This window comes from Bufo gargarizans, chromosome 6 (genome assembly GCF_014858855.1).
Source record: "Bufo gargarizans isolate SCDJY-AF-19 chromosome 6, ASM1485885v1, whole genome shotgun sequence".
In the NCBI taxonomy this organism is placed as follows: Eukaryota; Metazoa; Chordata; class Amphibia; order Anura; family Bufonidae; genus Bufo; species Bufo gargarizans.
The window spans coordinates 387,642,950-387,666,350 of NC_058085.1; the positions used below are offsets into that span (position 1 = coordinate 387,642,950).

Genomic DNA, 23,401 nt, shown 5'->3' on the forward strand with positions numbered 1-23,401 from the left:
TACGGCAATGCAGGGTAGAATCTAAGATGGTGTACAAAGCCGTTCATGGTAAATTACCCCACCGTGCTGCCCATAGAGGCAATCCCGAATTTGCCGCTCCATTCAAGTGCGGGAACACGGCCCCAGGGGTCAGACCCCACCGTCTGAAGATAGGAGATACGTTCTCTAAGGGCTCATGCACAAAGCCTTAGTTTGGGTCTGCATACGTTCCACTTTTTTTTGCGGATCGGAGGTAGACCCATTCACCTCAATCGGGCTATAAAAGATGCAGACAGCACACTCGTAAGTCCGTTCCGTGGCCCTGCAAAAAAGATAGAACATGACCTATTCTTGTCCGTTGGCATGCACTTGGTCGGGATCGGTGTTTTGCGGATTCTAGGATTCGCGGACAGCAAAACACGGCCCTTAACGTAATCACGATACAAGAAAAAAAACAAGTCGGATAAATAAACCTTATAAAACAGATATATTTAATGTTAGGCAGGCGTTCGGCACGTCAGACTAAAAATACTTCCCGAGCGAAGGCGGCGGTTGCCTTGGGTGAGGCCAGTTACACCACAAAACCAATATAAAATGACCTCACGCTCTCTGGGCACGTCCTGATAACAACCCACTGAAACCTCCCTCGTCAGCACCAGGCTGCAGACGCTTGTCCCAAAAACTAGTTCTTATCCTTCAGCCCAGCAGAGATTGCAATCTGCTGAAACCACCGTACAAGCCCTCCTGTGTTCTGGCCCAGCCAGGATACACCAGCTTTCTTTTAATCTCATTAAAACACAAGGCTTCCCCCCCCAGCAGGACCCCCAGCGGCCTCTTGCCCCCTGGTTTTATTATGTGTAGGGGGCAGGGGATCGCTGACCCTAGATTACTGCAGAAGATTCCTGTAGCCAGGGGATTAGAAGAACAGGACTAAGCACAGCAGGAGGAGAAGGAAGGGAGGGAGGGAGAGAGGGCTGATGCTGCAGGGAGATAGCAATAAAAAAAAAAACACAAAAAAAAAACACACATTCTAAGACCACAGCAGGAGAGCAGTGCTGCAAGGGTTAAGCTGAATGCAAGTGTGGAGCAGGAAGGAGAGTGCAAGGAAAGGCTGAGTGTCACATGCTCACCTGAATGGGGAGGAGTGAGGGAGAGGTGGATCTTTTTTTTTTTTTTTTTGCAAGGGAAATTTTTTTCCCCAACAAACAAATAACACAAGCCTTTTATTTGCAAACAGGCTTGTAGGCTGTGGTATGCAGGAAGGGACTGGCCTGAGCTCCCCAGCCCTCCCTTATGACTACTGAAGCAAGGAAGCTGCAAGCCACTTTGCTGAAGGTTCCCAGGACATGTCTGCAAGCTTCTAGAGACTTAGTGGTGTCCTTCCCCATGCCCGGTGCTTCTGCTGCTGCCAGGCTCTGCACTTCCTGCATGCTGGCAGAGGGGAAAGCAGGAAATTGCCAGCCCAAGTGACATGAAGGAGGCAAAAGTTTGGGGAGGTCCTGTGTCCTGGAAGTAGGATCCCTTTGCCTTTTGCCTGGAGCTGCTCTTTTAGCAACCAGTTCGATTGATCACACTGGGGAACACGACTGGATCGAAGCTGTTGCATGGGGATTTGCTGACTACTGTCCTGCCATGGGAGGCTGCATGGGAAGACCGAGGGCTGACAACCAGAGATCCCAGTCCAGGGCCTCCACAAACACTCGCAAGAGAGCAGGTAATGTAGGATTTCACCATGTGACTGCAATGCACGCCAACCTCCACTGGGTGGCGGTGTGTTTAGTGGGGGAGAGTGTTTGTTTATTTATTTATTTATTTACCCCCAGAGTTTGTTACATTGTATCCAGAACTTATGGTGTTGTAGGAAACACTGAGCAGGAAATTGCAACATGGTTTAATCTCTGTGATGTTTGGGGCTGTGCCGCTCTTATATTTCTGCTCCATTTGGAGCTCTCCTTAGATCAATAATCTGATTATCAGATATGTCTGACTGTCATTAAGGTCATTGTAAATACCCCAGCAGCGGAAGAATTCATCATATCGCATTTGTCGGTACTGTTTTACAGCCGTCAAGATCTTTTTTGTCTGCTATTGCTCTCTGGAATCAGCCATTGTCTGTGTAGAGGCCTTAATTGGGATTAGAGACAGACATTTTCACCTGTGGGCCCTGCATTCATGCCTAGGAATTAGGGGTCATGCACACGACCGTATTCTGCATTTTGTACGGATTGCACACGGACCCATGAATCTTTGTGGGTCCGCCAGAAAAAAAAAACAACGGATGTGATCCATGTCCTGTCCGTATGTCCATTCAGCAAACTATAGACCAGGGATGCCCAACTTTGCGGCCCTCCAGCTGTTGCAAAACTACAACCCCCAGCATGCCCGGACAGCCTACAGCTATCAGGGCATGTGTAGTTTTGCAACAGCTGGAGGGCCGCAAGATGGGCAGCCCTGCTATAGACCAAATCCTATTCTTGTCTGTCTTGCAGATGAGTAGGCCTTTCTATTGAAGGGAGTGAGAAAAAATGTGGATTTCACACGGGGAAGGTGTCCGTAGTTTGCTGAGCGCACTAAGGACACGGTCATGGGCATGAAGCCTTGTTCTGAAATCCTCAAACTATTTGGGGCCTGTTCACATCATGTTTTTAAGCTTCCGTTTGAGATGAAAAACTCCCCGCGTACACCCACCATGGAAGGCTACAAAGTATCTCTCTCTATCGGTATATATTGGGGCACGTCTCCCCTAGGCTCACATTGTCAGTGTAGCCTAATCTGCCATACCACATTAAAAGGTATGCCCGTGGAGCCCAAAAGGGTGGTGAATGGTGTCCTATGGGGTGATGTGAACAGGCCCTTATGTGTTTGCGTTCACATCTTGCTTTTGTGCGCAGTGGAGGTACATGGCGGCAATATTCTCTGACTTAGGCCTCCTGCGCACGAACGCGTGCGTCCCGTTGCCGTATTGCGGACCGCATTTGCAGATCCGCAATACACGGGTGCCGTTCCGTGGGCATTGAAGTAAATTGGTCCGCAAATCCAGAGATGCGGGACGGAAACACTACGGAGTGCTTCCGTGGGGTTTCGTCCCGTACTTAATTTCCACAAAAAGATAGGACATGTTTTATCTTTATGCAGAACGGCCGGATCGCGGACCCATTAAAGTGAATAGGCCCGCGATCCACTGCGGCTGCTCCATGGTCGGTGTTCGTGCATTGCAGCACGGCCACGGGGCGCACACGTTCGCGTGCAGGAGGCCTTATACTCCCCCTCTGTATCCTATGGGGAATGTATCCCACTCCAGTATATGCCTATACAGTGGGATATGCCTCAGCCTTCCCTTGGAGGTATATGTTGGGAGATCCTCATGAGAGATATAGATATATAATCTCCTCCCACATAGGCTCATAACGAGAATCTTTATACCTTGGCTTAAGTGTCTCTTTAGGTCCACAGGTAGTGGAAATGTGGATATTATTTTTTATTTTTGTGTGTGTCTGGATTAGTGGGCAAAAAAATCACAGGGTATTAGAGTAGCAGCCAAATGGATGAAATGTCGGTGCGTAAACGGACACGTGGTGAGGTTTTTAAATCTGCAAAGTGACCCCTTCCTTCTGCAGGTTTTCCCCACAGATTTATCTCTACACAATGCATAGCAAACATAGTGTATTTTTTTTTATTGTATATGACTGGATGTACCCAAAAGTTGTATTAGTTACATACAGAAAAGTACACATCATGTATGAAATGGGAGGTACAGAAACCGACAAGTGAGAGTCAGGCTTGTATTTGGGGTACAGTATCCCCCTGGTTTAACAAGATGCCCTTGTGTTTAGAGGAAGGCCCTGAGGTGCACCAAACGAGCTGCGCGAAACCTGTCTGCTGGGCGCATGTAACAAGCTGTGCCTGCGCGTGGTGGTCATTGGCCAAACGTTTTGCGGTCGTTGGCTGCCACAGTTGGGCTAGGCTTTCGTCCAATCGAGGCCGTACTCTTAAACTAGGTCATTGATTGGAACCGAGGCTACCTGTACACAATGGGGGTCATTTACTAAGACTGCAGCTTTTTATGACAGTCTTAGTCTTAGATTCGCCTCTGCGCTGTATGTGCCTCGGTCATGAATTCGGCGCATCTACGGTATTCGTGCACCTGGAGAGAAAAAAAAGCTCCACTGGGAGTAGTTTTTCGCCAACGTTTATGTCTGGAAATGGGCATAAATGTTCGTGAATTTGCCGGGATCCTGGATCCAGATCGCAGCCCCACCACTCTCTCAAGGGGTAAGCACAGTGCAAAAATGCCCATGCAAGTAAATATTATCGCACAGGTGTTAAATTAGCAAAAAATGGTTTATGCAACATTTATTCGCCGATAAGTGGCAAGGTGTTTTTAGCAAATGACTCCCAATGCGGCCGGCAGCAGGATCTGCATGCGACTCGCCACAGAATGCAGTGCCTGGGCACTTAAAAAACAAACAAACAAAAAAACGTCCTGGCAGTGAGCGGCCGGCGGATCTGTGTGCTGGGCCGCATTGTGTAGGAGTAGCCTGAGATGACGAGACAGAGCCTTGTAGGCAAATTTTACTCCTACCTTCAACTGGCCAGACAGTCCATGGCTTGCTTGCCCAAGGATGGTGTCTGGGCTTGGAGCGGACATGGGTAAGTATGCTCTACACCAACGGGGGGTATGATACGTAGGGGGTCCGCTGTGACTATCGGCCCATGTATACCTTGATCTGGCTCTGCATTGGGTTGTGTAAGATCAGTATGTCGGGGAAGGAAATGTCCAGGTCTCAGATGTTTCGCTAAGAAATGGGAAATGCAACGTTCTGGACTTCTTGAGATTTGGTAGTTATGTGCCTGTCTGTCCCCAAGCAAATATTTTGGTGGCTTTCAGTTGGGACCTAATATAGGTTAGGCTACTTTCACACTAGCGTTTCTATTTTCTGGTATTGAGATCCGTCATAGGGTCTCAATACCAGAGAAAAACGCTTCGGTTTTGTCCCTATTCATTGTCAATGGGGACAAAACGTAACTGAACGGAAGGCTCCAAAATGCGTTCCTCTCCATTTTGTTGCGTTCCTATACCGGAGAGCAAACCGCAGCAAGCTGGAAGTTGTTGGTGAGAAACATCTATGCCGCCAGAAGTGTTACATGGCACCCATTGAAATCAAGGGATAGTCTGTAAAATGCACAGATGAGGTTGGTCTTCCACTTTGGTAACTAGAGGGGTTGTCCACTGTGCCCCCATTACATCTGGAGGTCCTATCAGGGCATGTGGACCATGGCTACATACAACAGTTTGCGACATGAAGATTGTCTGCATAGACCTCAGTTTAACTACTTGCATTCCCCACATAATAACAATTCTGGAGCATCATCTTTTCTTATAACTCTCTCTTTTCAGATTATTATTATTTATTTCTCCCCCCCCCCCCCTGTTATTCCTGTTAGAAGTTATGAATGACTTGCCAGCAGTCTGCAATAGAGGTTCAGATGGGTGTTACCAGGTGAAGGTGTGTTCCTGCACAGTCTGCCGGTGCCGTGGTAACTCCCATCTGTACCATTATTTCAGACTGCTGGTAATTCGGTAGGAATGATGATGGAATTGCACAGCATAGTCATAAGCATAAATGCTCCAGAATTGTTATTACAGGGGGGATGCAAGTAGTTATTAAAACGGACATGTCGGGAGAGGTGACGGGTCCTCTTTAAGCCTCGCACGAGTGAGCGCTTTTAGATCCGGCAGGTATGTTTGCCAGGTTGTGGCCAGATCTCCGTCAGTGCCCATTATATTAGGCTAGCAGGTATGGGGTAGCTTCCAGCAAGCTGTATCCAGACGTCTCCGGCACTAACAGCCTGCCAGAGATGTGAAACTAGCTTAAAGGGCATCAGCAGATTTGTACCTATGACACCGGCTGACCTGTATACTTTCACACTCGCGTTTTGGGCGGATCCATCATGGATCTGCAAAAACAGCCGTTACAATAATACGAATGGATCCATTTGTATTATCTGTTACATAGCCAGGACGGATCATCCGTCATGAACTCTATTGAAAGTCAATGGGAGACGGATCAGTTTGCTATTGTGCCAGGGCGGATCCGTTTGGCTCGGCTTCGTCAAGCGTACAGCAAAACGCTGCAGGCGACCTCCAGAGCGGAATGGAGACTGATCGGAGGCAAACTGATGCATTCTGAGCGGATCCTTCTCCATTCAGAATGCATTAAGACAAAACTGATCCGTTTTGGACCGCATGTGAGAGCCCTGAACGGATCTCATAGACGGAAAGCCAAAACGCCAGTGTGAAAGTAGCTGTGCGCTTGGCAGCTGAAGGCACCTGTGTTGGTCCCATGTTCATATGTGCCCGCATTGCTGAGAGAAATGATGTTTTAATACATGCAAGTGAGTCTCTGGGAGCAACGGGGGCGTTACCATTACACCTAGAGGCTTTGCTCTGTCTGTACCTGGCGCACCCTCTGCACTTTGACAGGGCCGGGCAGTGTGAATGGCAGTAACATGTATTCCTAGACCAACGCCGTCCATTTGCGCAGCATGGATAGTGATTTGTGGATACATACAAGGCCGATTGTGGCTTTCCCAGCCGTAGTTGGTGGGTAGGGGGGCTTGGTTACTACTTTCCATTTTTGTATAGCCGGTAGAGGTTTGGGTTTTGTTTTGTGGCATAAGCCCCAAATTTTGCACTTTGCGGAAGACATGGCCCCTGATTTTATCAAGGCCGACTTGTGCTACGCTGGACTTGATACGGCCCGCGCTGCCTCCTCTTCGTCTCCATGCGCCGGTAGGAAATCTACGGCAGCTCACCGTTTCTGGCATAAATAATAAAGAATTTACCTGCGGCCGATGCGCTCACCACACCTCATTTTCGTAGACTTGGCGAGGGCTGCGTAAAATGCCGATTGCAACTAGAAAAGGTCTTTACCAAAGAGAGACGTAAGGGGAGTAATACATTCCCCCTAACCTTCTGCCTGCTAGTATTTCTATAAGGCTAGACCCACATAACCTGCATGCACCGCACTATAACCTGTATGACCGCTCTGGGGTGTGTATGACGTCCGCGAGCGTGGAGTTCAGCTCCAGCGGCAGTTTCGGGCGAGATTTGTACGTTATTATTATTTCATGTAGATGCGCAGAAATTGCATGTCCTCCCTTGCAGACCTTTAACCAGCTCAGTGTAGATCAGGCATCCTCAAACTGCGGCCCTCCAGCTGTTGCAAAACTACAACTCCCAGCATGCCCGAACAGCCTACAGCCGGTTTAGGATACCTGGTGTAGATGGTCGGCTCAAGGGACGCCCCATTTCTCTGCTCTTATTATGCGTCGTCTCTTCCTATTACTGCTCTACAGCCAGTAAACAAACTGTAGACTTTGTCTCGGACACATTCTCCTTCGGTTCATGTGATTTCGCCCTCTCTCCTTCGAGTTCCTCCTCACGAATGCCATATCTTCGGCCTGTCACGCCCGGTGTTGTGTCCTGGGTCTCTTAGCAACCGCCTGAGGATTTGTTGTGGATCTCTCTGGGTTTACTAGAAGTCAAAGGGGCAGATTTATGAAAACCTCCTAAGGCCTGCTGAATAATGAGAGAAGGTTCTTCCATCCTCATTCAGCAGGACCTGCGCTGACGTCGCCATGTGGTGAGCGGACGTCAGCGCAGGTCCTGCAAGAAGAAAGAAGACTATAACGGCTGCTCGATCAAGTGGATGAGGTGAGTCACGCGTTGCACCCGCGCGGAAAACTCGCCCGTGTGAAAGGGGCCTTACTCTTCCTCCTCCCCCCATGATTCATATAAGAAATGACAATCGGACATCATACAGTACATGACAATCTCTTTCTAACAAAACTAGAATCGGCCCTGTACCTCACACCTTCAACTGCCTTTCTAGATCTTCAGCTTGGCGACTCGGGGGGGAGCGTCCTCTCTGCTGTAGCTCTTTCCTTGTAACATGTGGCTGGCGGCAGTTGAAGACTTACACTGAGCGTGTGCGACCACCTCAGTGAGGTGGACAAGAAGTAAGGTACAGAACAAACAGCAGGTGGCGCTATACAGAGGCATTTTATTCAATAGCTCACTGGCTATACAAAATTTTTAATTGCATGCAATTACAAAAGTATTCAGATCCAGGTGCTGGCTTGAAAAATGTAGAATATTTGGTGGCACAACCCCTAAGTAACAGCTGACCTTCAGTACAAAGCAGAGGGCCTCCTAGGCTATAGGCCCTATAGCAGCGGCTAGCCCTTCTACCACCGCAGTAGCTTTATCTCGCGTCCACCTCTGTTTGCAGTTAGCGATGACCTACCTGGATCGTGGACTCTCCACCCTGTTGTTCTTTTAAGAATCAGCACATCAGTAAAATCACGGATCCGTGCCGCCCGTCGTCATCGTATATCGGTTATAAATACAATGTACACCGTCATCAATAGCTAATGGGCGTAAGAAACATAAATGTCTTCTCAATCAATAGTCCAGAGAGCAGAAAGATCGTAAAATGAGTCGTAGCTAGGCATCCATAATGTGGCGCCTCCGGAGAGCTGGGAGGTCAGAGGAGATGTAGTAGACTGAAAAGTATGGTGCTATGTACTAAGGCTACTTTCGCACCTGCGTTTGGTTCGGATCTGTCTTGTATCTGCACAGACGTCTCCGCACCGATAATGCAAACGCTTGTATCCATTCAGAACGGATCCGTTTGCATTATTCTTTCCAAAGAAAAGTCTAAGTCAAAACGGATCCGTCCTGACTTACATTGACTTTCAATGGGGGACTGATCCATTTTCAATTGCACCATATTGTGTCAGTGAAAACGGATCCGTCCCCATTGACTTACATTGTAAGTGTAGACGGATCAGTTTGGCTCCTCATCGGCAGGCGGACACCAAACGCTGCAAGCAGCGTTTTAGTGTCCGCCTCAAAAGCGGAACGGAGACCAAACGCAGCCAAACTGATGCATTCTGAACTGATCCTTATCCATTCAGAATGCATTGGGGCTGAACTGAACCGTTTTGGGCCGCTTCGCAGAAACGCCAGTGTGAAAGTAGCCTTAGCTCTTGGCTAGGATTTTTGGAAAATTGCATGCAAAGGGTGAAAAGCCTTGGACCTGCTGCGATGGCGTCCGGTAGATGTGATTGCTGCAGTCAGTCACTTGCCTCAGTAGTCACGCTTGCACATATGGCGCATGACCGCGGGGTTGGCTGCAGTGGTCATGTCAATCATGTATGTGATATCATCGTGGCAGGTACCAACGGACTGGTGTTGCCGGAGTGGAGGAGGATATTTCTCCCCAATCTCTCTTTATTCTCTAAAACTTGTAGATTTATTTTTTTTTTATTATTTTTTTTCTGGACATGATTATGGGGGCGACCATCATGGCTGAGCTGTTCTTAAAGGCAATACCCCAAATTTTATCTGCCAGTTAAAAATCAGATAGTAGCCCTTTTTTTTTTTTTTTTTTTTTTTTTATGATTGGTTTTTATTTTCTTATTTTGTACATGGTGTTTTTTTTATTTTTTATTTTATTTTTCTGAACATTATCATGGGGATGGCCATCTTTCTTGAGCTGTTTTTAAACAGCATTTACACAATATATAAAAAAAATTGCTTTATGGCAGCCCCATGGGCTATAGACACCATGGACAGCAGGGGACCCTATTGACTTCTGTGGGAGAGTTTTCTAGGCATGCTCTGTGACCTGGGCAGAGGTAGTGAGGGAAATGATGACCTGTGATATGATCCACCATTCACAATAGGTGATATCTATCTATCCTATATCTATCATTGTAATCCTGCTTGTGATGATAATGAGATGACTGCTGACAAGTGGTTTGTGCAGACCAAGAAGTGATGTCTATTACTTATTAAAAAGGCGGGTTTACACAGGTTGATGGAACAGTCAGTTGTTGGGAAGGAAGCGTTCCCTCCTGACAGTCGGCTGCTCGCTCAGTGAAGGAGACACATTTACATGCAGCGATCTCCTTCACAGTATGAGGATGAGGGATCGATTATTCCCCATACAGAATCATTGTTTCTGGGGAGCAGATTGCTGTTTAGACTGCACTATCTGCTGCCCAGGAACGGTGATTGGACCGTCTGCACGAATGACAGGATCACTCGATGAATGTGCGTTTCGCTCATTCATAGGGTGATCGGCGGCACATTTAGATGGCCAGATTATCGGGAATGAGCATTCACAGGAACGGTGGTCGTTCAGGATAATGTGGCCAATTATTGGTACGTGTAAATCTACCTGAAGACTGTATTAGACTGCGGAATGCTTGCTAACGAGCCTTCAGGGTAACGCTCGTTAGCGAGGATCTGGCAGTGTAATGCCTCATTCACTCGTCAGTGTTTTCCCATCAATAATTTTGAGCCGAAACCTCTAAACACAGAACAGGAGGAGATCTTCCCTTATTCCTTATGTCGGTGGAGGCTCCAATCCTGGTTTTGGCTTCCAATCACTGACGTGTGAATGAGGCCTAACACTGCTGCCGATTACCAGATGGACGAGCAAACGTTTGCTCGTTTATCAAGCAAATCAAGTCTTTCAACAGGTTTAAAAATCATTGTTTGCAAGCGGCAGATCGTTATGTCTAATTACAATCTGCTGCCGGCAAACAATGGTTCAGGGAAGATCAATGGCATAACGATCGCTCCTCCCCATACTGTGGAGGAGATCGCTGCATGTAATAGCAGTGCTCTCCTTCGCTGCCGGGAAGGAAGTCTTCCCTCCCAACAATCGCCTGGCTGTCTAATGCAGCCGTTAGGGTTATAATAACATCGCCAGAAATTATTTAAATATGTTTAATTGATTTAAACAATAGGTCGTTTTCTGATGACACATTCCCGTTAACGGAAGCAGCGTTTTGTAAGTCCGATATTTTGCACGTCTTGTAAAGAATCTGATTATATGAAGTGTTTAAACTTCTGGAAAGTGACAACCTTTGGGCCAGACAAGTGGTTTTGCAGCTGTCTTCTTACATTCCACGTAACGGACAATAACCTGTTTCCTCTACATCTGTACAGCGCGATGCAGCTGCTCCCCGAATGGACACAGCGTTCTCCTCCCCTCTGATCTCCTCTGTATTCCGGAACTTACACTCTGCTTTGCATTAAATGTTTTAGAACATTGTAGATCTCTGAAGAATGGACATATTTTCTACTGGTTCTGCGTTCGTTCAGCTGACGGCGCTCTCGCCTGACTGTCTCGGACGCATTAGAGCTTGCGTGTGATCTGACTGCGTAAAGGCTTATTCACACGACCGTATGTATTTTGCAGTCAGCAAAAAATATGGATGACGTCCATGTACGTTCTGTATTTTGCGGAACGGAACAGCCGGCCCCTAATAGAACAGTCCTGTCCTTGTCCGTAATGCGGACAATAATGGGACATGTTTTTTTTTTTTTTTTGCTGAACGGACATACGGAAACGGAACGCACACTGAATAATTTTATTTTATTTTTTGGCGGACCCATTGAATTGAATGGTTCCACATACGATCCGCCCAAAAAATAAATGGAATGGACATGGAAAGAAAATATGTTCGTGTGCATGAGCCCTAAAGGGGAGTAAGCAGCTGATCTCCCCAAAAGGATCGGGCATGTTGAAATTCAACATGTCCAATGTTCCTTTCTGCTGACGTCTTTTATTTTATTTTTTTTCTAATCATTTTTATTCTCCATACAATGGCCGGTTCTGTTCCTCAGTTTTTGCTACTAGAAGTTTCTTAATTAATCTGGGGGTGTCCCTGCACAGTCTGACGCTATCCAGTCAATGCTTCCATGGTCAGACTAAGCAGAGAACCCCCCACCACCATCATTATTTATACACTTCAACTAGGAATAATAGAGGAATTGCACAAAAGACTTAGATGAAAAGATTTTCCAGAAATGGGATTTGTCTGGGTAATAAAATTATTTACCAAAACGGGCATTTCTGCAGAGGTGACGGCCTGACGGGGTCTTCTGACTATATAAATGAAAAGTTCTACAACTTTAATTGGAATGTCCAAGATTTTGATATCAATGGCTTATACTCAGGATGGGTTGCCGGTATCTGGTTGGTGGAGGTCCGCGGATAGAAGAGACAGTGGTGCCCCGGTGAGTAGTGTTGAGCGAACTTCTGTTTTAAGTTCGGCGTCTAAAGTTCGGCTTCCGGTTAGCGGAGAATCCCGATATGAATTCCGTTGTGGTCCGTGGTAGCGGAATCAATAATCGGCCATTATTGATTCCGCTACCACGGACCACAACGGAATTCGGAATCCATATCATGATTCTCCGCTAACCGGAAGCCGAACTTTAGACGCCGAACTTAAAACACAAGTTCGCTCAACACTACCGGTGAGCGCTGCAGCCTCTTCCTAGGACATGTGACGACACGTTCACCGGTCACGTGGCCTAGGCGGAGTTCAGTCCCATTCAAGTGAATGAGGCTGAGCGCTGTGCTTGGTAAGCTGCTAGAAGGCGGCTGCGCGCCCCTCAAAAAGCTGATCGGGGGGGAGGGTGCCAGTTGTCGAACTCCCACCAATCTGATATTGATGACCTATCATAGATTGTAAGCTCTTGCGCGCAGGACCCTGACTCCTAGTGTTTCAGTTGTATATTAGCCAGTTACTTTTGTTTTGTACATGAACCCTATGAATTTGTAAAGCGCCGCGGAATATGGTGGCGCTATATAAATATTATTATTAATAATAATATCATCATCCTGAGTAGAGATGAGCGAATTTCCACTTATGAAATTCGTTCACACTTATTGCGTTATGGATTTCGTTACCATCGACCATAACGCAATTCTATAACGGAACGCCTTTAGAGGCATTCCGTTATTCATTCTGTCATGATAGAAGTCTATGGGCTGCAAAACGGATCCGTTCCGTTATGCAGGGGAGTCCTCTCCTGCATAATGGAAACGGGACGGATCCGTTTTGCAGCCGAGACATAACCACAATTGTATCCAGTGTGAACAATGCTCTATGAGCGAAACAGCCTCCAGGCTGATACATTGTAGCAAACTGCCAGTGAGCTATGTGCTGCGTGTGATGTCTTTAACATACAGACCATTGTACTGCACACAAGGGAATGCACTCCACAGTAGTTAGCCCTGTTCTCCGCAGTGAACGTGTGTGTTCTTATTCACTAAAAGCAAGCGAATATAATAAAAATAAAAATGAGGAGGAATGGAAATACATTATTCAGTCTATTAAAGTTGTAAAACTTTTCATGTACACTGACATTAATAAAGGGGTTGTCCAACGTATTAAAACATTTCCAGCATGGATCATAAAATGATAAAAGAATGCACATTTTCGGTGCTGCCGCCTGCAGAGGCCGGGCTCATCAGTAAGGCTAGTTTCACACTCTGATGTCTGGATCCAGGAGCTGCCCGTCGGCCGATAATTTGAGATCCGGTGGCAACCCGGCAAATATGCAGAGAATCGGCCGGACTAAAACCGCTGTGCGTCTTCAAGACTTCTCCCGAGCTGCACCAGTTCTCTGGAATGCCTTACCCCAAGCAATTAGGTATGTGCTGGTGTCACGCGCGGCTTTTTGTGTCTTTTTTTTTTATTTTTTATTTTTTTTACCTAAAAGCCTGAAGTGGGTTGTAAGGGAATGTGAAATATTCCTGCTGGCTTTGATTTTGTAAAAGAAGCTCTCCTAAAAATCTGTGTGTGACACCACCGCAAGGCCTAGTTCACACTACAGGTATTTCCATCAGTTACTATCGGCACCTGGTCTTGGCTCACAAGTCACAATAACTGATGGAAATGACTAAAATGTGAACTCGGCCTTGGGGTACTTTCACACTTGCGTTTTTGTTTTCCAGCGTTGAGTTCCGTCCTAGGGGCTCAATACCGGAAAATAACTGATCAGTTTTATCCCCATGCGTTCTGAATGGAGAGTAATCCGTTCCGGATGCATCAGTTCAGTCCCTATTAAGTTTTTGGGACGGAGAAAATACCGCAGCATGCTGCAGTTTTCTCTCCGGCCAAAAATCCTGATCACTTGCCGGAATTACATTGAAGTGTATTAGTCCCGGATCTGGTATTGTGTTACGGCAAAACGTATCCAGCTTTCCGGTCATGTGAATTCCGTATTGTGGATGTGGACCCATTGACCTGAATAGGTCCACAATCTGCAAGGTATGGAGTGGAGGACCACGGAAGCACTCGGAAGCGCTTCCATGGTCTTTGGGGTCCGCACTGCAAAAGATAGAATATGTCCTATCTTTAGCTGTATATTGCGGACCCATTTAAGTCAATGAGTCCGCACTTAATATGGAATTCACACGGCCGGTGTCGGCTTAGTTTGTTCGTGTGAATGAGGCCTTAGGCTGCTTTGTATTTTGCTTGCAGTCGCAGAAACCTTACTCTGTGTGCATTTGAGAGCAGAGTCTATCCTCTATCTAATCCCCTACCTTTCAGCATTTCCCTATTTTATTTATTTATTTATTTATTTTATTTATTTATTTTGTAATGCTTCCTCTTAGGAAAGCTGGGTCATTCTAGCAAACATTTGTATCCCAAAAGCATCGTGGCAGAGCTGTCTGAATAGTAAATCTGACTAGTAATGGCGCCATATTGGAACCAGCCATATAAATATCACCGTCTAGTATGCTCACCATTTAGGCGCCTTTCACACGAGCGGGTTTTCCACGCTGGTACAATGCGTGACGTGAACGCACTGAATCCGGACCCATTCATTTCAATGGGTCTGTGCACATGAGCGTTGTTTTTCACGCATCACTTCTGCGTTGCGTGAGAATAGCAGCATGTTCTATATTCTGCGTTTTTCACGCAGACCTGACCCCATAGAAGTGAACGGGGCTTCAGTGAAAAACGCATCGCATCCGGAAGCAGGTGCGGATGCGATGCGTTTTTCACTGATGGTTGCTAAGAGATGTTGTTTGTAAACCTTCCGTTTTTTTTTTTTTATCACGCGCATGAAAAACGCATCAAAACGTATTGCACCCGCGCGGAAACAACTGAACGCAATCGCAGACAAAACTGACTGAACTTGCTTGCAAAATGGTGCGAGTTTCACTGAACGCATCCGGACCTAATCCGTCACGCTCGTGTGAAAGAGGCCTTAGGCCTCGTTCACACTTCAGTGTTTGGTCAGTGATTTCCATCAGTGATTTGTGAGCCAAAACCAGGTGCAGCTCTAAACATAGAACAGGAGCAGATCTTTCCCTTCTACCTCATGTCTATGGAGGCTCCACTTCTGGTTTTGGCTCACAAATCACTGATGGAAATCACTGACCAAACACTGAAGTGTGAACGAGGCCTTAGGGTTTAGAAAAGCTGGGTCAGAGAATAGCGTTCCTAACCACGTAAGAGGGCGACTCGTGGATTTATATTGAACTTGGTCCTCATTTGCACGACTGCACTTTTGGTCTGTGCCCGATCCGCATATATTGCGGATCACACGTGGACCCATTCATTTCTGTGGGGCTGCAAACAATGCGGACAGCACACGGATGTCATACAAGTGCTGTTCACATCCGTGTGGCCGTGCTGCGAATGATCGAATTTGTCCTACTCTTGTCTGTTTTGCAGACAACATTAGGCTTTATGAAAATGGGGCCCATGAAAATTGCGAGATGCACAAGGCCGGTACCTGCATTTTGTAGATCCGTAGTTTGCGGGCCGCAAAACAGATATGGCCATGTGAAGGTAGCCTTAAGGCTCGTGCACACGACCATTGTTTGTTTGTTTTGCGGTCCACCGCAAAACATTGATACCGGCTGTGAGCGTTCTGCATTTTACGGATATTGAGCTATCTAGGTTTTTTTTTTATTTTTTATTTTTTTATTTTTATTTTTTATGCAAACCTATTGAAGTGAATGCATCCGCATACGAGCAGCACGGAAACGGTAAAGGAAAAATAAAACGTGTGTGTGCATGAGCCCTTAGTCTGATATTGAGCGGTTACCAGGCCTGATATGTGCGGTAAAGCCAGACTGCGGTGACGTGGAGCTGAGGGTTGTGTTTAATTCATTGACATCCTGCTATTAGAGGTGTCTTCTTTCTCTTTGTCAGGAGGGGGTTGGGTTGGAGGTGAATTCACTTGTTATAGTAACTGCAGTAATGAGCGCTTCTCCATTTCAATTGTTCGTGAGCAGACGGCTGGAGGGCGGCTGACGCCTCTGGATCGGGCTCAGCACGCCGCCGCCGCCTCATCCTTAATTACATAGATAAGCGAGGATACATATAATAGCTGGGCCGGCTCTTTTCATCTCTCCTAATTTTTGGGACTTGTTTTGGTTTCACTGCTGGTGAGCTGGTTTTTCAGTGAAAGGGCTAGGCACTGACTTGATTTCCCCCCCCCCCCCCCCCCCCCATCCTAGACTAAAGATATTATATAAGTGGCATATGCCAACCTTTGAACGCCATTTTACGGCTTACATAAAGAGTTATTGAGTAACGTGATGGACTATGTAACTTTCTAGGTACATTGCATTATTCATCTTCTACGGTTCATGGGTTACATTTTGTATTATGCTCCAGAGCTGTATGCACAATTCTGGAGTATTCCGAGCTAAAATCCGCCAGCCTTTCCTGCTTGTTCAATGTCTCCATGGAAAATGCTGTTGTGATTTGCGTTCAGGGAAGTGTCCTTACTCCACGTACCGTACAGTCGGCTCGCGTAGGAAAAAACTAGCAGTCCTAATGGATTGTGGGTTCTTTCAGGAGCATGGATACAAAAGTTTCTTTACCCCAGAATAGTTGTGAATGCAGCTCTGGAGTAGAATGCAGGATAAGTAACTCAGGATCTGTACAGGATAAATAATGCAATGTACAGTTGTGTTCAAAATAATAGCAGTCAGACATCACTAAGCTGATCAGTCACTGTTTTTGGTAGAAGTTATATTTCTACATGGCAAATAATTTACTAGCAGGTATAGTAGAGTAATAGAAATCCAACATACCCAACAGTCATGACATGCATGCTGCTGATTCTGTGTAATTGAATCACTAATTGAAAGGGGCATGTTCAAAATAATAGCAGTGTGGAGTTCAAGGAGTGAGGTCATTTATTCTTTGAAAAACAGATGGCAATTATTGCCCTTAAGGAAGGAAGGCAGCAAATGTAGCACATGCCGGTTACAGTGCATTTCTCTCTGAAATGCTGAGGAAAATGGGTCGTTCCAGACATTGTTCAGAAGAACGGCGTACCTTGATTAAAAAGTTGATTGGAGAGGGGAAAACCTATAATGAAGTGCAGAAAAGGATAGGCTGCTAAGCTAAAATGATCTGAAAGACGTGGAAGAAAGCGAAAAACTACCATTTGAATGGATAGAAGAATAACCAAAATGGCAAGGACTCGGCCAACAATCGGCTCCAGGAAGATCAAAGAAGGTCTAAAGTTCCCTGTGAGTACTGTTACAATGAGAAGACGCCTATGTGAAGCCAAGCTATCTGCAAGAAGCCCCCGCAAAGTCCCACTGTGGGAAATAAAAAATGTTCTGAAGAGGTTACAATTTGCCAAAGAGCACACTGACGGCCTAAAGAGACATTTTGTGGACTGATGAAAGTAAGATTGTTCTTTTTCGGTCCAGTGGCCGGAGACAGTTTGTCAGACGACCCCCAAACACTGAATTCAGCCACAGTACACCGTGAAGACAGTGAAGCGTGGTGGACAAGCATCATGATATGGGGATGTTCTCATACTACGGTGTTGGGCCTATATCGCAGACCAGGGATCATGGATCAGTGTGAATACATCAGAATACTTGAAGAGGTCATGCTGCCTTATGCTGAAGAGGAAATGCCCTTGAAATGGGTGCTCCAACAAGACAACGACCCCAAACACACCAGTAAACAAGCAACATCTTGGTTCCAGACCAACAAGATTGACGTTATGGAGCGGCCGGCCCAATCCCCGGATCTTAATCCAATAGAAAACTTGTGGGGTGACATCAAAAATGCAGTTTCTGAGGCAAAACCAAGAAATGGAGAAGAACTGTGGAATGTAGTCCAATCATCCTGGGCTGGAGAACCTGGTCACAGGGGCAGAAGGTGGCGACTCCGAGCAGCACAGACGTCCAGCAGTTCTCAGAAACAGCGGTTATACAACTAGATAGTAGTGACGTGATTCAAAGGAAAGCAAAATCTTCAAATCTTCAACTTTTTCAGTTTATATAGTGAATGTTTGAGTTTGTTAAGAAGAATACAAACACTGCTATTTTTTTGAACAGTCTAATATTCACTTTTCTTCAATTTTTTTTTTTTTTTTTTTGGAGGAACAACACAAATTTGATATATTTTTCTTCATGTTTTGATTTGGAATAGAATGTGTAGTGTTCCCAATGCATCTGTGTGTCTGGAAATAAAAGCTATTGGAAGCATTTTAAGCCTAATTCACTTTTTTTAAACACAATGCTATATACACCATGACTGCACCAGCAGAATAATGAATGCAGCTCTGGAGTATAATACAGGATGTAACTCAGGATCAGTGCAGGATAAGTAATGTATGTACTCAGTGATTGCACCAGCAGAATAGCGAGTGCAGCTCTGGAGTATAATACAGGATGTAACTCAGGATCAGTGCAGGATAAGTAATGTATGTACTCAGTGATTGCACCAGCAGAATAGCGAGTGCAGCTCTGGAGTATAATACAGGATGTAACTCAGGATCAGTGCAGGATAAGTAATGTATGTACTCAGTGATTGCACCAGCAGAATAGCGAGTGCAGCTCTGGAGTATAATACAGGATGTAACTCAGGATCAGTACAGGATAAGTAATGTATGTACACAGTGACTGCACCAGCAGAATAGCGAGTGCAGCTCTGGAGTATAATACAGGATGTAACTCAGGATCAGTACAGGATAAGTAATGTAATGTATGTACACCGTGAGTGCAGCTCTGGAGTATAATAATGGATGTAACTCAGGATCAGTACAGGATGGTAAATCCACCAGCAGAATAAGGAGTGCAGCTCTGGAGTATAATACAGGATGTAACTCAGGATCAGTACAGGATAAGTAATGTATGTAAACAGTGACTCCTCCAGCAGAATAGAGAGTGCAGCTCTGGAGTATAATACAAGATGTAAAGCCTCATTCACACTTGTGTGCTATACATGTTCTTCATGGATGGCACACGTCCCCGTTTATTTTATTGTGTGTATTCACACATCAGTGTTTTACCACAGTCCGTGGCTCCATGTTTTTAGCACAGATGCACGCTCTATTTGTTCGTGTTCACTGATCCATCACGTCCTTTATAGTCTATGGGTCCATGAAAACCACGGATCCAACACGGACGCCATCTGTGTTGCATTTGTGTTTCATGGATCATTGAAAATTATTTTTCAGTTGTTCAGTGTCAGTCAAACACGGATCCTTCACGGATGCATCACTGACGTGTGAATGAATGAGGCTCAACTCGGGATCAGTACAGGATAAGTAATGTAATGTATGTACACAGTTACTGCACCAGCAGAATAGTGAGTGCAGCTCTGGAGTATAATACAGGATGCAAATCTGGATCAGTACAGGATAAGTAATGTAGGTACATAGTGACTGCACCAGCAGAATAGTGAGTGCAGCTCTGGAGTATAATACAGGATGCAAATCTGGATCAGCAGATAAGTAATCTATGCACAGATTTACTCAATGTATTATGTAGAATAATTCTTACGTGCAAAGGTTGACATACCCTTCAAGAAATTCCTCCACCCTTTTTTATGGACTTTGGCCACAGCTGCAGAATTTTACCTCTGCTTACAACAACCTGCAGTCTGTGAATGGGGCACAACCACAGGCTGGCATAAAGCACACGGGCTGCATTGCCGTAGAATGCTTTGCCACTAAAGGAGATATTTCATAATTTGTGTTAGGCTCTAGCTGAAATGAGCACTGCAAATTCTGTGCACTTTTCTGTCATTGTCGCAGGTATTTTTCTCTCATTGTTTTGTGATAACATGGTGATGGTGTGGCTTTCAGCAGCAGGTACACACAGGTACGCACCGCTCTTGCCTCCTGCCGTACATTAAACACAAGTAAGAACAGAGTTCAGATACGGTTAGATTTTATTACGTGTTGGACAGATTATATACTTTGGCTCCTGACTGTACCCAAGCAGAAAACATAAGCTGCTCATTACATCAGTATAGTGTGTTTTTGTGTTTCGTACTTTTACATATTTTTTTTTTCTTTTTTAAAACCACATGCACAGATCCGTATTACAGCTGACTTTTACATACATACATACATATTCTCTCCTAAAGCCAGTCTTCTTGAGGAGAATATCTCCCACATACGGCACCGATGGATTATCTAACTCCGTTATGCATCACTCCCGAATTGTCTCCGTTATAACGCCTAGAATATAACTTCTATCTTGAGGATACAATTAGAACTACTATAATACTGCCTCCTATGTCCAAGAATATAATTACTAGAATACTGCCTCGTATGTCCAAGAATATAATTACTAGAATATTGCCCTCCTACATACAAGAATATAACTACTATAATACTGCCTCCTACATACAGTACAGACCAAAAGTTTGGACACACCTTCTCATTAAAAGAGTTTTCTTTATTTTCATGACTATTAAAATTGTAGATTCACACTGAAGGCATCAAAACTATGAATTAACACATGTGGAATTATATACATAACAAAAAAGTGTGAAACAACTGAAAATATGTCATATTCTAGGTTCTTCAAAGTAGCCACCTTTTGCTTTGATTATTGCTTTGCACACTCTTGGCATTCTCTTGATGAGCTTCAAGAGGTAGTCACCGGAAATGGTCTTCACTTCACAGGTGTGCCCTGTCAGGTTTAATAAGTGGGATTTCTTGCCTTATAAATGGGGTTGGGACCATCAGTTGCGTTGTGGAGAAGTCAGGTGGATACACAGCTGATAGTCCTACTGAATAGACTGTTAGCTGCTTTTTTCTTGCCATAATAAAAATTCTAAGTAAAGAAAAACTAGTGGCCATCGTTACTTTAAGAAATGAAGGTCAATCAGTCCGAAAAATTGGGAAAACTTTGAAAGTGTCCCCAAGTGCAGTCACAAAAACCATCAAGCGCTACAAAGAAACTGGCTCACATGCGGACCACCCCAGGAAAGGAAGACCAAGAGTCACCTCTGCTGCGGAGGATAAGTTCATCCGAGTCACCAGCCTCAGAAATCGCAGGTTAACAGCAGCTCAGATTAGAGACCAGGTCAATGCCACACAGAGTTCTAGCAGCAGACACATCTCTAGAACAACTGTTAAGAGGAGACTGTGTGAATCAGGCCTTCATGGTAGAATATCTGCTAGGAAACCACTGCTAAGGACAGGCAACAAGCAGAAGAGACTTGTTTGGGCTAAAGAACACAAGGAATGGACATTAGATCAGTGGAAATCTGTGCTTTGGTCTGATTAGTCCAAATTTGAGATCTTTGGTTCCAACCACCGTGTCTTTGTGCGACGCAGAAAAGGTGAACGGATGGACTCTACATGCCTGGTTCCCACCGTGAAGCATGGAGGAGGAGGTGTGATGGTGTGGGGGTGCTTTGCTGGTGACACTGTTGGGGATTTATTCAAAATTGAAGGCATACTGAACCAGCATGGCTACCACAGCATCTTGCAGCGGCATGCTATTCCACCCGGTTTGCGTTTAGTTGGACCATCATTTTTCAACAGGACAATGACCCCAAACACACCCCCAGGCTGTGTAAGGGCTATTTGACCATGAAGGAGAGTGATGGGGTGCTGCGCCAGATGACCTGGCCTCCACAGTCACCGGACCTGAACCCAATCGAGATGGTTTGGGGTGAGCTGGACCGCAGAGTGAAGGCAAAAGGGCCAACAAGTGCTAAGCATCTCTGGGAACTCCTTCAAGACTGTTGGAAGACCATTTCAGGTGACTACCTCTTGAAGCTCATCAAGAGAATGCCAAGAGTGTGCAAAGCAGTAATCAAAGCAAAAGGTGGCTACTTTGAAGAACCTAGAATATGACATATTTTCAGTTGTTTCACACTTTTTTGTTATGTATATAATTCCACATGTGTTAATTCATAGTTTTGATGCCTTCAGTGTGAATCTACAATTTTCATAGTCGTGAAAATAAAGAAAACTCTTTGAATGAGAAGGTGTGTCCGTACAGTCTGTACTGTATATGAACAAGATTCTGCTGAATGAGATACAAAACTGGATAATTCTCTCACGTGTTTGATGCCGCCAACACAGGAATTGCCATATAAACTTTACATTTATATAACTTATACATTTTAATGTTCTGTGAATAAGACACATCAAACCTGTTCAGTTCAGCATTTACTATGTTTTCCAAGTCGATGCCCTGGTGACTAATTTAGCGATACTGAAATTGCATGTAATTATATTGTTTTGTTGTGAGCGCTGCTACAATACTCACATGTTGGCTGTGAATGATACAGGTATCGGCCCTAAAAGGAATCGTTCAAAATAGAACGTCTCCGCGGGCTCGCTGTCTGCTAGGGATTAAGGCGCCGAGTACCAAGAGAAATTACTCCCCTAATGTTTGGAATAAAAAAAAATGTATAACAATAGAGAGAAATGTATTGTCCTGAATAAAATATTGTGGGTAAATTGCAGGTTTGTTCATTAACTTCTAGTAGGAATATAAAAAGTATGGGCACAACATAAACCTCTATGAAACAATTCTGTTCTAACAGTAGAAACTATTTCCTGTTGCTGGACATGGCTTCTCGTAATTCCTCTAGAGCACTTGCAGTAGACTGGTAGTCCTTGTTTGCTGCATCAAAGTAGTCGTCTTTGCTGTATAGCCTGGGACAGTATGAGCAGAGTCATCTCCATATTAGAGGACGGTGGATTTAATTACTGCTGGAGGCCCCGGGTGAGGCAGGCTAATAACACTTCCCACTACACAGAGGCGCAGTATACAGCTACCCTGTCACTCCCTGGTCTCTGGTGGAGGAGGCTGTTATTGGAGGGAAGGGGGGGTCGTCCATTGACGCTGATCTATTTCAGCCGCTATAAAGTGTGCTGTACTGATCATATAGGAAGGTTAAGTGTGTCGTCAGGGGGATGGCTGCAGTGCTACAGCCCCCTTTCGCCGGATAAACTACAGGGATGATGAGAGTCTGGTCCGCAGCGATCTGATATTTCTGGTGTATTATGGATATTGGGCAATGTCGCTCTAACTTCATTTTGTCGGGTCATAAAAAATAAAAAAAAAGTGAATCGGTCCCCCCGTGGAGTGTATCTAGGGTATTGGCACTATCCATTTCCAGGGACTGCCCTGAAGAACCACATAGCACTACGCCCCCCATCATTTCATCTTATTTTGAATATGTTTGTTTTTATAGCACTTTTTCTTCAACTCTAGAAACCCTCAAATGTGCATACGTGACATGACTTGGATGACGAACATGTTAGGTAGTCAGTCGTTTAGTCACCCTCGTCATGCAGGAT

At 45.3% G+C, this 23,401-nt stretch overlaps 1 protein-coding gene across 1 annotated transcript in view; it reads left to right on the forward strand.

The window, feature by feature from the left end:
• The first annotated feature begins 1,158 nt into the window (after nt 1-1,158).
• LOC122940994 (ubiquitin domain-containing protein 1-like) overlaps nt 1,159-23,401 on the forward strand; it is a 50,869-nt gene continuing 28,626 nt past the window's right edge. The window contains exon 1 of the mRNA XM_044297964.1: nt 1,159-1,693. Within this exon, the coding sequence (XP_044153899.1) occupies nt 1,612-1,693 (82 nt within the window). The 5' untranslated portion in view covers nt 1,159-1,611. The remainder of the gene's footprint in view (nt 1,694-23,401) is intronic.